Source organism: Chiloscyllium plagiosum, unplaced genomic scaffold (genome assembly GCF_037043375.1).
Source record: "Chiloscyllium plagiosum isolate Xiang-an unplaced genomic scaffold, Cpla_swu_hap1 HiC_scaffold_6, whole genome shotgun sequence".
NCBI classification, from domain to species: domain Eukaryota; kingdom Metazoa; phylum Chordata; class Chondrichthyes; order Orectolobiformes; family Hemiscylliidae; genus Chiloscyllium; species Chiloscyllium plagiosum.
Window position 1 is genome coordinate 107645238 of NW_028270144.1, and position 16059 is coordinate 107661296.

General features: G+C 41.4%; 1 protein-coding gene across 6 annotated transcripts in view; it reads right to left on the reverse strand.

The window, feature by feature from the left end:
- Positions 1 to 16059, reverse strand: part of c2cd3 (C2 domain containing 3 centriole elongation regulator) — a 222277-nt gene that overhangs the window by 110530 nt on the left and 95688 nt on the right. For all 6 annotated transcript variants that reach the window (XR_015757475.1, XM_087988324.1, XM_087988325.1 and 3 more), the window contains 3 exons: positions 10277 to 10415; positions 9160 to 9224; positions 7852 to 8054 (listed from right to left, as the gene is read on the reverse strand). Coding sequence is in view for 5 of the 6 variants with exons in the window: in XM_087988324.1 (XP_087844450.1) it covers positions 7852 to 8054; positions 9160 to 9224; positions 10277 to 10415 (407 nt within the window). In the remaining variant the exon portion in view is untranslated. The remainder of the gene's footprint in view (positions 1 to 7851; positions 8055 to 9159; positions 9225 to 10276; positions 10416 to 16059) is intronic.

A 16059-nucleotide genomic window follows, 5' to 3' on the forward strand; every position in this document is an offset into this window, starting at 1 on the left:
TGGACTATAACCTTGTGTTGTGTGATTTTTAACTTTGTACAAGGATGTTGCCAGAGTTGGAGGATTTGAGCTATAGGGAGAGGCTGAACAGGCTGGGGCTATTTACCCTGGAGGCGTCAAAGTTTGAGGGGTGACCTAATAGAGGTTTACAAAATCATGAGGGGCATGGATAGGATAAATAGACTGGGCATCCTTGAGGTATTGTGGACCATGAACAGCAGAATTGTACTCCACCACAATCTCTAACCTCATGGCCTGGCATATCCCCCATTCAACCTATATCATCAAGCCAGGAGATCAACCTGAGTTCAATGGAGAATATAGAAGAGAATGCTAGGTGTCGAACTAAACATAACTAAAAGCCTGGTGAAGCCACCACACAGGACTACATGCATGCCTCCTCCAATGGTCCACAGCTTCACAAATGTCAGTATTCAATGTGAGGGGAGAGTGACAACCCCTTGATATCAAGGTGGTATGCGATTGAGTGTGGCATCAAGGAGCCCTAGCAAAACTGGAATCAATAGGTATTGGGGGCAAACTTTCCACTGGTTGGAGTCATACCTGGCACATTTGAAGATGGTTAAAGTTGTTGGATCTAAGTTCCAGGACACCTCTACAGGACTTCCTCAGAGAAATGTTCTAGGCCCAAATATCATTAGTTGCTTCATTCATGACATCCCCTCCACCATAAGGTCAGAAGTGAGGACATTTAATGATGATTGCACCATGTTCAGCACCATGTGAGAATCCTCATGATATGAAGCAGTCCATATGATGACACCTTTGTAATCATTAAAAACACGGAAATAGAGAATACACACCGGATCATCAACTCCACACTCACAGGAATCCGATTCACGAGAGAGGAAGAAAAGGACAACCAACTCCCATTCCTAGACGTGAGGGTACAGGGAACACCAAACGGAGAATCACCACTAAGGTACACAGGAAAGCCACACACACAGACCAAGTCCTGAACTATGAAAGCAACCACCCCAATATACACAAACGAAGTTGCATCAAGACACTATTCAAAAGGGCCACAACACACTGCAGCACACCAGAACTGCAAAAAGAGGAAGAGGAACACCTATACAAGGTATTCGCAAAATACGGATATCCTCGTAATTTCATCAACAGATGCCTAAGGGAAAGACAACAGAACGAGGACATGCCGCAACCCAAAGGACTAGCCACACTACCATACATCAAGAACATCTCTGAAATGACAGCCAGACTACTGCGACCACTAGGACTCATAATAGCACACAAACCAACAGCCACTCTCAGACAACAACTCACCAAAACGAAGGACCCAATACCCAGCATGAGCAAAACTAATGTAGTGTACAAAATCCCACGCAAGGACTGCACAAAACACTATATAGGACAAACAGGAAGACAGCTAACGATCCGCATCCACGAACATCAACTAGCCACGAAACGACACGACCAGCTATCCCTAGTAGCCACACACGCAGACGACAAGCAACATGAATTTGACTGGGACAACACTACCATTATATGGCAAGCGAAACAAAGAACAGCCATGGAATTCCTAGAAGCATGGCACTCATCCACAAACTCCATCAACAAACACATAGACCTGGACCCAATATACCGGCCACTACAGCGGACAGCTGAAACTGACAACCGGAAGCGGCAGGGACAGGCCACTATAAATGCCGGAGGAAACACCACAGAAGCACTTCACAGGAGGCTCCCAAGCACTGAGGATGTCACCTAGATAGGGGACGAAACGTTTGCAACAAAACCTTCCAGCGTGGTGAACAGAACCACAGCAAGAAGCAGTCCATGTTCAAATGCAACAAGATCTGGACAATATTCACCCAGGTTTGGGCTGACAAGTGGCAAATAACATTTGCATTACATAAATGGCAGGCCAATAAGTGACAAGCCAACCATTGCCCTTTGATATGCAATGGTATTACCATTACTGAATCCCATTCTATCAAAGTTTGGGTTACCATTAACCAGAAACTCAACAGTACTCGCCATATAAACGCAGTGGCTACAAAAGCAGGTCAGAGCATCGGAATATTGTGGCAATAACTCAACCTCCTGACTGCTCAAAGCCTATCTACTATCTACAAGACACAAGGCACAGAGGAATATAAGGGCTGCACGTGCTGGAGATCAGACTCAAAAAATGTGGCACTGGAAAAGCACAGCAGGCCATCCAGCATCTGAAGAGCAGGAGAGTTCATGTTTCATGCAAAAACCCTTCATCAGCAATGTGGGGGTGGCAGTGGGCGGGGAAATGGGGGCTGAGATAAATTAGCGGATGGGGGGTGGGGAGAAAGATAGTTGGGAGGGTGATGGGTAGATGCAGGTGGGAACTGATGTTTATAGGTTGGTGGGGAGGGTGGAGTGGATAGATGGGAAGGAAGATGGACAGATAGGACAGTTCAAGAGGGTGGTGCTGTCGCAAGAAGTATAAAACCTGTGCCTACATCTACCCCGCCTCTCACCTCCATCCAAGGCCCCAAAGGATCCTTTCACATCTGGCAGAGATTTTCCTGTACGTCCAAACACCTCATCTACTGTGTCCATTGCTCTCAATTTGGTCTCCTCTACACTGGGGAGACAGGACACCAACGAGCAGAATGTTTCAGGGAACATTTCTAGGACTGACACACCAAACAACCCCACAACCCTGTGGTCAACCACTTCAACTGCTTCTCCCACTCCACCAAGGATATACAAGTCCTAAGCCTTCTCCATTGCCAAATCCAAGCCACCTGACGACTGGAGGAAGAACCTCTTATCTTCTACCTTCAAACACATGGCATCAACATTGACTTTACAAGTTTCCTGATCTCTGCTCCCCCAACTTCATCTCAGATCCAACCATCCAACTCTGCATCGCCCTCTTGAACTGTCCAACAGTCCATCTTTGTTCCCACCTATCCAATCCACCCTCCCCTCCGACCTATCACCATCACCCCACTCTACCTATTGCCTTCCAAACTACCTTGCCCCCACCCCCACCTTCCTATTTATCTCTCAGCTACGCCTCCTATCCCTCACGTTCCTGTTGAAGGGCTTATGCCCGAATCATCGACTCTGCTGTGCTTTTCCAGCGCCACACTTTTCGATGCGAGTCAGAAGAATGATGGAATACTCCTTACTTGCCTGGATGAGTGCAACTCCCACAACATTCAAGAAGCTTGGCACCATTTAGGACAAAGCAGCCTACCTGTTAGACACCACATTCACAAGCACCCACTCCCTCCACCACTGATGCACAGTAATAGCAGTGTGTAGCATCTACAAGAAGCACTGCAGAAATTCACCGAAGATCCTCAGACAGCATCTTCTAAATCCAAGACCACTTACACCTAGAATTCCATTAAAGACATGGGCAGCAGATACAATGAAACACCACCATCTGCAAATTCCCCTCCAAACCACTCACCATCCTAACTTGGAAATATATTGCCAATAAAGCAGCCTACCTGTTAGACACCACATCCACAAGCACCCACTCCCTCCACCACTGATGCACAGTAATAGCAGTGTGTAGCATCTACAAGAAGCACTGCAGAAATTCACTGAAGATCCTCAGACAGCATCCAGCAATAAAGTTTCAACTTTGATCTCCAGCATCTGCAGACCTCACTTTCTCCTTGGAAATATATTGCCATTCCTTCTCAGTCACTCCCTCAGAGCATTGTGTATAATGCACAGCACGTGGACTGCAATGATTCAAGAAGGAAGCTCATCATCACCTTCTCAAGGGCAACGAGGAACAGGCAATAATTGCTGGCCAGCCAGCAACGCCCACGTCTCACACATGAATAAAAAGAAACCTCGAAGAACAATGGCAGTAGGTGTCAGGCATATCACGAACTGCAAATTTCCTTCAAGTCAGACACCATCCTGACTTGAAATGATATCATTGTTCTTTCACTGTCACTAGCTCAAAATCTTGAAACTCCCTTCACAACAGTACCATGGATTTTGCTACATCCCAGGGTTGCAGTAGTTCAAAGTAGCAGGACATCACCACCTTCTGCAGGGCAATTAGTGATGTCAGGCGAAGGGACAGCACTTTGAAAGCTTGTGCTTTCAAATAAATGGGTTGGACTATAACTTGGTGCCATGTGATTTTTGACCCTGTCCACGCAAGTCCAACACCAGCACCTCCACATCAAAAACTTCATAATTAGGAAAATAAATCTCAAAAGAATGGAGAAAAATGCCCTAACTAGGTGGCTATATTTCAAAAAGTGACATTAGCTGTAAGGCATCAATCATTTTACAGAGGAAAAACACAAATGCTACTTTAATTCCTTTGGGAGAAAAAGTAGAAATGGGTCATTCAGAATGTAAACCTTCCTCCCACATCTGGCTATAGAACCCATTAAAACAGCCTTTTGCACTGGAACAATTTTACCACAAACAACCAACTAGCTTTAACTTTTACACAGATCATGTACTGGTGATAATGCAGAATACAGTAATTGTCAGAGCAGAGTTTTCAATTCCTTAGTGAATCACATAGGATCGCAGGACAAGATCTTTAAATTAGTTTAGATTAGATTAGATTAGATTAGATTACAGTGTGGAAACAGGCCCTTCGGCCCAACAAGTCCACACCGACCCGCCGAAGCGAAACCCACCCATACCCCTACATTTACCCCTTACCTAACACTACGGGCAATTTAGTTTGGCCAATTCACCTGACCCTGCACATCTTTGGACTGTGGGAGGAAACCGGAGCACCCGGAGGAAACCCACGCAGACACGGGGAGAACGTGCAAACTCCACACAGTCAGTCGCCTGAGGCGGGAAATGAACCCGGGTCTCAGGCGCTGTGAGGCAGCAGTGCTAACCACTGTGCCGCCCACTAAAAACCTGTCAAAACTAGATGGATCAAATACTGAACAAAAATAGAATGCTCATAAAACCTGAACACTGTTTAGGGCTATTTGCAACATTCTCAAACATATCTGACCCAGAGACGGAATTCTGGCCACATTCTATAAGACCATCAGACAAAGGGACAAGAGTAGGCTGTTTAGCCTCTCCAGTCTGCTCCACCATTCAATAGGATCATGACTGATCCAAAATTCTTCAGGTTCACCTTTCTATCTTTTCCCCATAACCCTTGACTCCCCTACTGACCAAGACTCAACCTTAAATATACACAAGGATTCTGTCACCACCACAAGGAGTTCAAAAGACTCAATCCCGAGAGAGGAAATTCCTTCTTATCTCATTCTTAAATTGGCACCCCTTTATTGGGGGCTTTGCCTTGTAATCCTAGCCTCTTGCATGAGGGGAGACATCATCTCAGTGTTTATCCTGTCAAGCCTTTTCTCCCATTCTTTACCTGCCTGTTTAACTGCTGTAACAACGCCCAACTTCATCCTCATCACATCTCAGCTGCCGCTGTACCCCTTGTGCATTGTTACTATTAGACATTTATTATAATGCATTCCTGGCTCATCTCTTATAAAGAGTCGGCTGGACAAGCTGATTTGCAACACACGTTCAAATCCTGCACAGGCTGAGATTTTCAGGAAGGCCCCTTCTTCTCAACCTCTCGCTTTGTCTAAGGTGTGATATCAGGTTAAACTGCCAACTGTCACTCTCTCTAATGACAGAGCAGCCCTATGGTTCTTGGGAACTATGGCAACAACTTCTACTACTAGTGTCTTGCTTGCTAGCTACTCTTTATAAATGCAAAGCCATTTGCTCCTTGTGCCCTTACTCAGGCCAAGTCTTGTCCACCCATCACAGATGCTTAGTAACTAACATTGTCTCCATTCTAGCAATGACTCAATTTTAATACTCTAACAATTGTTTGCTTACCTTCCATGCATCTGCCCTTAAGCACGTGTACTCAAACATCTCTGCCCTCTGTAATATCCTTGATTTTAATTGATCCACCATTAGTGACTGTGCCATTCATTACACATAATCACAAAAGTTTTACAGCGTAGAAGGAGGCCATTTAGCCCATCATGGTTGTTCAAATGAGCACTTTTACCCGGTACCAATTTCCTGTTTCCCAAAACCTTGCATATCATTTTTATCCAAACAGAGAACCAATGCCTTCTTACAGTTGCCTCGGCCCCAAGCCTTGAAATTTCCTCCACCTCTCTTTCTTTCTTTTATGACAATCATTGAAACTTCTCTTTGGTCAAATGTTTAACCACTTTTAGTGTAATATCACCTTGTGTGGCTCAGTCTCAAATTTTGATTTATAATGTGCCTGTGAAGTGCTTTGGTTGTTTTATTACATTAAAGGTGGTGCATAAACACAAGTTGCTGGATATGACTATGAGGATATCTCCAAAAGGTCTATGTCATTTAAGAATCTCAATAGTGACTCTTGAAAACAGAAATTCATTTTTAGCAGTTCAACTGAATATGTTTTTAAAAAATATGGAGATTTGGCTGACAAAAGAAAATTAATTGACTCTGCACCTGTGCTTTCAAAAAGCTTTGACCAAATACCACATCAAAGCCTGCCTAGCAAGATTGCATTTTGTTAGAGAGTTATTAGTTGGATGATTCCTGCTTTTGGAATTTTCTTTAGGGCAGCTGTCATGCTTGATGGCTAGCCAATAGAGAAAATTCACAGGAATCCGTATTAGTTTTGTTCTCTTCACTACTTATGTTAGGATGTGCAGCAGACAGGAAAGAATTCAAATGGTAACCTGGCCTTCACAGCATGAGGATTTGAGTATAGGGATGTCTTCTGCAATTATACAGGAGCTTAGTGAGATCACACCTTGAAAACTGTGTGCAGTTCTGGTTTCCTTATTTGAGAAAGAATGTTCTTGTTGTAGCAGGCATGCAGTGAAAGTTTACCATGGGATAGCAGAACTGACATTTGAGGAGGAGTTTAATCGCTTAGGATTATATCTGCTGGAGTTAAGAATGAGCAGAGATCTCACAGAAACCCATAAAATTCCAACAGGCTGGATGCTGCAATTAGGTTTCTGATGACCAAGGAGTCCAGAACCAGGGATGACAGTCTAAGGATATGGAGTAAACCACTTAGGACTGAGAGGAGGAGACATTTCTTCCTCAGAGAGCGGTGAGCGAAATAACTCTGCAGAGGCCAGTATCTATTACGAAGTCACCCTTTATTTACATGTGGAGAGTCCTTGACACTGATTCGGCATTCTCATGAGCCAGCTCTGAGTGAACAGAACCTTTGACACGCTTCTCTATATCTGTCAGCCAGGGCTCTCTTATTGACCCAGTTTAACAGCCCCAATCAGGGAACTCACATTCTATGATGCCTACCTGGCAGACCTTGTTAAACCACTACAGTGAGTTTGCAAAATTTACAATCACAGAAAGCAATCGAGGCCAGAATACTATACGATTTCAAGAAGCAGTTGAATATAGCATCTGGGGCTAAAGGGATGAAAGGATATTGGAAAAACAGTAAAAACAGGCAATTGGGTTGGATGATTCGTCATGATCATAATGAATGGCTAAGCAAGCTTGAAGGGCCAAATGGCCTACTCCTGCTCCAATTTTCTATGTCAGGTTAACTCAGGTGGCAGCATACTTGCCTTAGAATCAGAATGTTATAGGTTTAAAGTCCCACTCCAGAGATTGACCTCTCAATGCAGTACTGAGAGATCACTGCACTGTGGATGGTGCATCTTCTAATCCACCACACCCACAGTTGACATAAATGATCCCATAGCTAATTCAAAGTGCTTGATATGCAGCACCTGTTGGACTATTGTGTAGCCTCACAGTCATGAAGCTTAGAGAAAACAGAGTTCTTAATCCCAATACCTTCAGAATCAAAGTATTTATTTCTGCCACAAAATCATTTCAAAAAGTACTTACAGAAACTGCTGGTAGTTTGTGTGTTTGGGTCCATCTTCTCCCTCTCAGGTGATGGATATTTTCCAAAGGAGTGATTGCTACTTTAAGTTGTCCTTGGCAGTGACCACTAAAGTCAGTGATATTGTACCAACCACATATGCATAGAAATCCAGATAATAAAGCAGAAAGATCTACAGATGCAAACCCTACAACCCGATCAATAGCTAGGACATAAAACAAAATATTTAATAGAACATGATAATGTAGTGATGTGATGACATGACTACTATTTACATTTTATAACACTGTCACTGACCATAGAAAGAACTCTTTCTTCCTAATGATTCAAGGTGCATCACAAGCAAGTCATTTAACCTTAGGCTCCCCTTTTCTGTGAATCATTTATAAAGATACAGCTAGATAGTACCGACTTGCCAAATTGCTATTAGATAATATTAACATGCCTTTAACCTCATCTTTATTTTTAAAATCTCACACACTAATAGCCACTTCCAAGGACTTTTAAGATTAACAGTGCTCTCACATTATATGAAATTTTAAAAATTATAAATTAAGTTCAACTTTTTTCTCCTTTCTGATTTATGTCCTTGAAATTCCACAGCTCCAGCTCCTCAAGAATCTTTGCAAACTTTCAATCAGAATGGGACTATTTGTAGGCAAAATAGCCATTGACAGCAAACTACAGTGGAGCCCGACCATATTCTCACTTGAGGCCCACGTGTACTTTCCAGCAAGGGTCACTGTATAGTGATTAGTTATGACTGATTTGCTCCTGCATGAGTTGAGATATGTTCATGGTCAAGAGTGCCATTTCAGTGCACCACTCAGCTGAGATCAGCTATAATCAACAGAGAATAACTGTGGTTTTCCGACTCGGAATGACTGGAAATGAAATCTCTCATTGTTGTTTGGCTATGCTGTTTCCCAATTTGGCACAAGTTTTTTTTAAGCTACTTTCTTTTATTTGTTTATTAAATGAATCATTTTTCATTTTCCCATTTTCTTTCCAGTTTACGATCAGATTATCATCTAAAATTTTCTTTAGAATGCTTGCATACATGTGATTCATTTAAGGTAATTATGTGTAACATTCTACATCGACTCAGTTTTACAACATATATTAGAGTTCACACAGTTCTGATTATGTACATTAAAGATCGAAAATAAATATTAATTTATTTATTTGTTTCTATTCTGCACCATGCCTATTTTTTGCATTCTGTGGATACATTTTGTAGATTAAATTTTAAAGAAATGGAATCTTAACATAAACAAATAAGCAGAAAAATTATGTTTTATAGCAGTTACCTGCTTTATGCCACACTTTAAAAACCAGAGTTTGCTGTGGATCCAGTAACAATTCTTTGGCCAACCTGCAGTTGCACAAATAAAAGCCACTTTAAACATTAAAATTAGTTAACAATATTTAGTTGAAAGAAATTCTTGCACATGCAGAACTGAATGTCAGACGAGCAGTGTGATAAATCAAAAGCAATGGTGGGATCAAGAAAGATGGTGGTGAGGTAGAACTGGATGCTTTAAGTGCACATTCGACATTTGATGTAATTTTGGATGACTTTGCCAAGAGACAGCCTGTAAGAGATGAGGGGGCTTAAGAATGGATTCTTGAGGCAACATTGATGGAGAATGAAGAGAAGCCATTTCTGGCAATTCTCTGCGAACAACTGGATAGCTAGAAATGGAATGCTGCAAGTGTTACATAAATGACTTCATGTCTAAGCAGCTTCAGTTGAACACCACAAAACAACCAGAAAAATCTCAGTCCCACTGAAATTATTTAAAGATGGATCATAAGAAAAAACAGAATCTAGCCCTATTGGAAGTCCACAAAGATTCTGAAGGCATTTAAAAGGCAGACCTTGAAAGATCTTCTCCCCTGCCTAGGGAATTTAGATCATAATAGCAGTCTCAGGATAAGGAGCAAATCATTTAGGACTAGAATGAAGAGAAATTTCTTCAAAGTGTTGTAAAATATTGGAAAATTGCATCCCTGTGAATTGTAGCTGGCCCACTGTTAAACATACATAAGGCAGAGACATTCTTTTTTCTCCAAGAGAATCGAGTTATAGGGGAGCAGGAAGGAAGTGGAGTTGAGTCTAAAGATCAACCATTCCTGAAGAAGGGCCTGTGCCCGAAACGTCGAATCTCCTGTTCCCTGGATGCTGCCTGACCTGCTGTGCTGTTCCAGCAATAAAGTTTCAACATCTAAAGATCAATCATGATTGTACTGAATGGCAGGGTAGGCTTAATGGGTTGTGTAATCTATAATTTTTGTATTTCTTATATTCTTATTGAGCCAGGTTTTATTTTCAAGTAAAATCTGGTGACACAACACAAGACTAGTCAATTTATTTTCACAACCTCATTTCTCTTAAAATCTGATAAGTTACATTTCAATACATACCTTGTTTGCTGTTGATGGTCCCAAACAGGGCTGTTTGTATTTTCTATCAGATGGGTTGTTATAGGAGTGGGACTGACTGGTGTAGTGTATGACACATAGCAACTGGGTTTGACACCAGTTTGCTCTGTCAAAGGACAACCTTTTAAAAATAAAACACCATAATAATAAAGGTTACACAAGAACAGATAAAATTAAACTGAACAAATTACAGTTTTATAGAATTAAATACCAACATTGAAACGTGAAAACACAAATTTGTACTTAATTCTTTATCAAACAGCTACCAATGAAGCAAACAAAAACATAAATTGCTGGTAACATCTGCAGAAGGAAAACAAACAATGTTGAATTCAGTGCCCTTCTTCAGAACAGTGAGACCATACCCAGAGCATTGCATGCAGTTTTAGTCTCATTATTGAGAAAGGATGTTTTGGCTGAGGAGGGTTTACCACACTGATTCATGTGATGGCAGGACTGATGTATGAAGAGAAACTAGATCAGTTAAGACTATATTCATTGGAGATTATTTAGAAAAATGAGGGGGGAACGCATAGAAACCTATAAAATTCTAACAGGACTACACAAGGTAAACATATATTCCTGATGACTGGGGAGTCTAGAACCAGGAGTCACAGTTTAAGGATCTGGGGTCAGTCATTTAGATTAGATTAGATTAGATTAGATTACTTACAGTGTGGAAACAGGCCCTTCGGCCCAACAAGTCCACACCGCCCCCGCCGAAGCGCAACCCACCCATACCCGTACCCCTACATTTACCCCTAACCTAACACTACGGGCAATTTAGCATGGCCAATTCACCTGACCTGCACATCTTTTGGATTGTGGGAGGAAACCGGAGCACCCGGAGGAAACCCACGCAGACACGGGGAGAACGTGCAAACTCCACACAGTCAGTCGCCTGAGGCGGGAATTGAACCCGGGTCTCTGGCGCTGTGAGGCAGCAGTGCTAACCACTGTGCCACCGTGCCGCCCACTAGGACTGAGAATCAGGAGAAACTTTTTTACCCAGAGTTGTGAGCTTCTAGAATTATCTGCCTCAGAAAGCAGTTGAAGCCAAATTATTGATTTTTTTGAGAGATATACTTCTTTGGGTTAAATGGATCAAAAGGTTATGGGAAGCAAGCAGGAAGAGGGTGTAGATCTGCCATGATCATATTGAATGGTGGAACCAGCTCAAAGGGCTGAGTGGCCTATTCCTGTTCCTATTTTCTGTTTCTGTGTTTCACATTGCAGTGAAAATCTGCATCTCAAATGAACAAGAGGGTTTTTTTTTGGAGACCAAATTCTGGATTTCAAACACTGTACTCTTTAGTTATGCTTCCTTAAAAATGCACCACAACACTGCAAACAGACTGTGACACGTGAGCAATGTGTAACCAAAATCAAGTTTCTAGTTTTTCTGCTCTCGATGAGTCACATTGGTTCCACCTAAAACCAAACTAAAAGGAGATTTTTCACAGAGATTCATAGCTCCAATCAAGAATTTGTTCTGCAAATTATGGATGAAGGCAACAATTTGGCCGATCTTAATTCCACATGCAGAAAGATTCTAGACTTTCCTTCTAACATCCATCACCCATCCCCTATGTGCCACTGCAGCCTCCAATAGCTTCCATCATAATTCCATCACTCCATGAACTTTTCACGTACAGGAAACTAACTTACTAATCACTCAAATGTCATCTTTTACTCTTTTGAACCAAGGGTCTGTTTGTCTAACTGCTGATTTTTACTAATTTTACACAGCAGGTCAACATCATTGGATAAGCCAGGATTTGTTGCTCAAGTCAAAATGCCTTTGCGGTGGTTGCTAATTGCCTTCTGCAATCACTGCTGTTGATGCTTTGTCAGTGTTGTTAGGAATGGATTTCCAGAAATTTTTGTTTTATTTATTACAGGATGTGGACATCACTGGCTAGGCTAGCATTTATAGCCTGTCTCTAATTGTTAAAAATCAACCTCATTACTCTGGATCTGGAATCACATGTAGGCCTGGCCAGGTAAGGATGGCAGCTTCCTTCCCTAAAAGACATTGGTGAATCAGGTTGAGTTTTCTTGACAATCCATAATAGTTTCATGGTCACCATTCGACTCTTAATTCAGATTTTTCTTTACTTGAATTTAAATTCCACCATGTGCCACAGTAGGATTCAAATCCAGGTCCCTAGAATATTACCAGTCTCTAGATTAATAGTCTAGCAATAATACCACTAGGCCATTGCCTCCCCTACAAGTAACATTTTCCAAGTCAGGATGGTGTGTGGCTTGAAGGGAAACTTGCAAGTGGTTGTGTCCCCATGCATCTGCTGACTTTGCTCTTCTAAGTGGGAGAGATCAAATGTTTGGAAGATAATGTTGAAGGAGTTTGGCAATGAAATTTGTAGATGAACTCACTGTTGTCACTGCTTTTAACGTGGTGGACGGTGTGTCAATCAATTGAGCTGGCCCTTGTGTTGTTGGAGCTGTACCCATCCAGGTAAGTGGAAAGTATATTCCATCACTCTCCTAACTTACTGGACAGACAACAGTGTGGTATCTGTATTGAAAAAGCTTGGTTAGAGACACAGCTAGCACTGGATCATGTCTTCAGTATTACTGCCAGAAGTAGCTAATTTTGAAAAATTTTCTGGTTTTGCCAATTTACTATCTCACACGCTGTCCAGTACCACCTCTCAGATCATCTTTTGCAGTCTAAAAAATCCAAGTTCAATCAATAAATCATCTCATAATTCAGACCACTGACATGGTGACTCTCTTCTTCAATGATAATTTTTGTGGACTTTTGCAATATTTAAACTTCAGCTTAGGAGATTTTTATTTCTTGTTTGTTTATAATAATGCTCCTAGAAGTTTGCTTACAACTTATTAGTGAAATGCAGAAGCTGTATGAATGATCATTAAGTGTTTAAAAAGGAATTAAACTGAAAATATTTAAAATGAGTCCCAAAGAAGTGAAATAGTTGTTGTATTTTTACAGAAGGGAAATTCTGTAATGTTAATTGAGGGTTCAGTTTCTGATTAATTGAGTGAAATTTTCACAACAATGAGCTGGGCAAGTCCTGCTTACTTGTTTGAAGAAATGTTGCAAGCATAACCAACTGGAGTTATGCCACACTTAGAGTCACAGAGATGTACAGCACGGAAACAGACCCTTCAGTCCAACTCGTCCATGCCGACCAGATATCCTAAATTAATCTAGCCCCTTTTGCCAGCACTTGACCCACATCCGTCTAAACCCTTCCTTTTCATATACCCATCCAGATGCCTTTTCAATGTTGTAATTGTACCAGCCTCCACCTTCAGAGCAACAAAGCAACATTATATTCCTTTAGCAAAAGTGCTGAATGTTGCTAAGGAGATAGCAACATCACAGGCACGACCATCAATCCTTTACACTAACATGCACATTCTCTTGGCCACTCTGCAACCATTAATACAGCTCAAAAAAATTCAATGGCTTCAAAAATGTTCGCATACATTCAAATCATCCAAATTCAATTCTCAGTCTTCCAATCCTCAGCTCAGTTAGCTAATCTCACTCAGGGCAGTACAGTAGAGCTTCAAGTGCCCCCAAAAGTACTTGGACTGGAAATATAAAAATACAAAGATAATGCTTTAGCTAAGGGCAGGCTGAGGTTTGATAGTTTGTTAACAGTCTTCAGACTCACAACAGTTTATTGCTACTTCTGGTAAAAATGCATTGTACAGTACTATGAACTGTTACCTACATAATACCAAAGAGGATGAAAAATACTGGCAAGAAGAAAGGATCACTTTACTCTGATCCACAAGTCCCCATCAACTGTTGTGTTATTCAGATTTAAAGCTGAACTCTGGCTTAGTTTTTCCCTTCATTTTCCCACAGTATAAAAGGTTTGGATGCACAAAGCAGAAGATTGTGCTGCGAAAGAAGCATAGATTCTGTTTCTCCTTTTGTATCTAAGGACAAACACAGCAGGTTATATGTGTCTGAATTACTAGCTTGCGTTCAACTGCTGCACATTGGTAGACGTATTTCCTTTCAATAAACCTTGCCAATGTAAGGCCAAATTTGGTTTAGGGACAAGAAGATGAATTAGCATTGCAACAATTTCTTTAAGGTTCATAATTGAATGCAGCACATAAACCATTAACATGTATATTGCTAACAGCAATTTAACTTGTTTCAATTTATGAAGGGCAACTACTTTTATCGAAAAACATAAGTCACATCTAATTATTTTCAGAGTAGTACAATTAAGTGTCTAGATTCTAAGTCTTGAAAATATAAACGACATACTTTCCTCTGAGAATAGCATTGTTGGAAACAGATCAATAAGTTTTAAGTGAACAGGTAGCAATATTTTAAACATTAAATAGAAACCTTTAGATAGGTTTATGCCTCTAAAACATTTGTGATACATTTCAAAATCTGTAATATTGAACAAATGAACCAAACAATGGTATTGGCTCCCTTCCTAAATGAGGAATAATTACAGAACTAAACTATATTGTGGATAATATGAATGGGCACCGCACAACAATCAATAGACAGGAGTGTTCCCTCCCAGTTGGGGAACATTTCAGCGGTCCAGGACATTCAACCTCGGACCTTCAGGTGACCATCCTCCAAGGCAGGGGCAGGCAGCAGCGAAAAGTGGCCGAGCAGAGGCTGATTGCTAAGTTCCATACCCATAGGGAGAGCCTCAACCGGGACCTACCATCGCTACAGGGGACCACCATTGCACTATACACACACACTCTCACACTCCTACAGACACACACTCTCTCTCACACATGCATCCTCTCACAGACTTAGACCACTTTACACTCACACACACATATACACTCTCTCTCACAGACACTCACAACCGACACACACACACACACACACACACACAGGCACTCGAAACTCACATACACACTCTCTCTCACACTCACAACCCCCCACCCCTGACTGACAGGCAGGCAGGCAGACACACACACACAAACAAAAACCCACATGCACACATATACATATAAGTTTGTGGAATGAATTTGTACATGCATAGTTACATTGTATTTTGCTCAAAAACTGCATGAATCCATGTAAGACTCTGTTAACTCACTTTTTAGATTGGAATCAGTCTAAACATTATGGCACAGACAGGGAACACATGGGGCTAACACCTTCAACATATTATCTGGCTGACACCGATTGTTACAGTTAACCTGAGAATGTAACTTTTTTTAAAAAAAGCTTTGTGATTTACATATGAAAAAAGTGAAACTATCATGGTACTCTAATAGGTGAAAGACTCACCAAACAATCAAGGTATTTTTCAAAGTATAATTTCAGTTACATCACATTGTAAAGTTTTGCTATTAATTCTGTGTCTTACAATTGTGTCCTCCACAACCACCTGAAGGAGCGGTGCTCCAAAAGCTAGTGCTTCCAATTAAACCTGTTGGACTATGGCCTAGTGTTGTGTGATTTTTGACAGTGTGGAACAATTAGGAGAAAGTGAGGACTGCAGATGCCGGAGATCAGAGCTGAAAAATATGTTGCTGGAAAAGCGCAGCAGATCAAGCAGCATCCAAGGAGCAGGAGAATCGACATTTCAGGCATAAACGAAGGGCTTATGCCCGAAACGTCGATTCGCCTACTCCTTGGATGCTGCCTGACCTGCTGCGCTTTACCAGCAAATCATTTTTCAGTGTGGAATACCTGGAATGAACAAGGCTGTCTTATGAGGAATGACTGGCCAGGTTAGGTTTCTTTTCATTGGGGTTTCAAAGAGAAA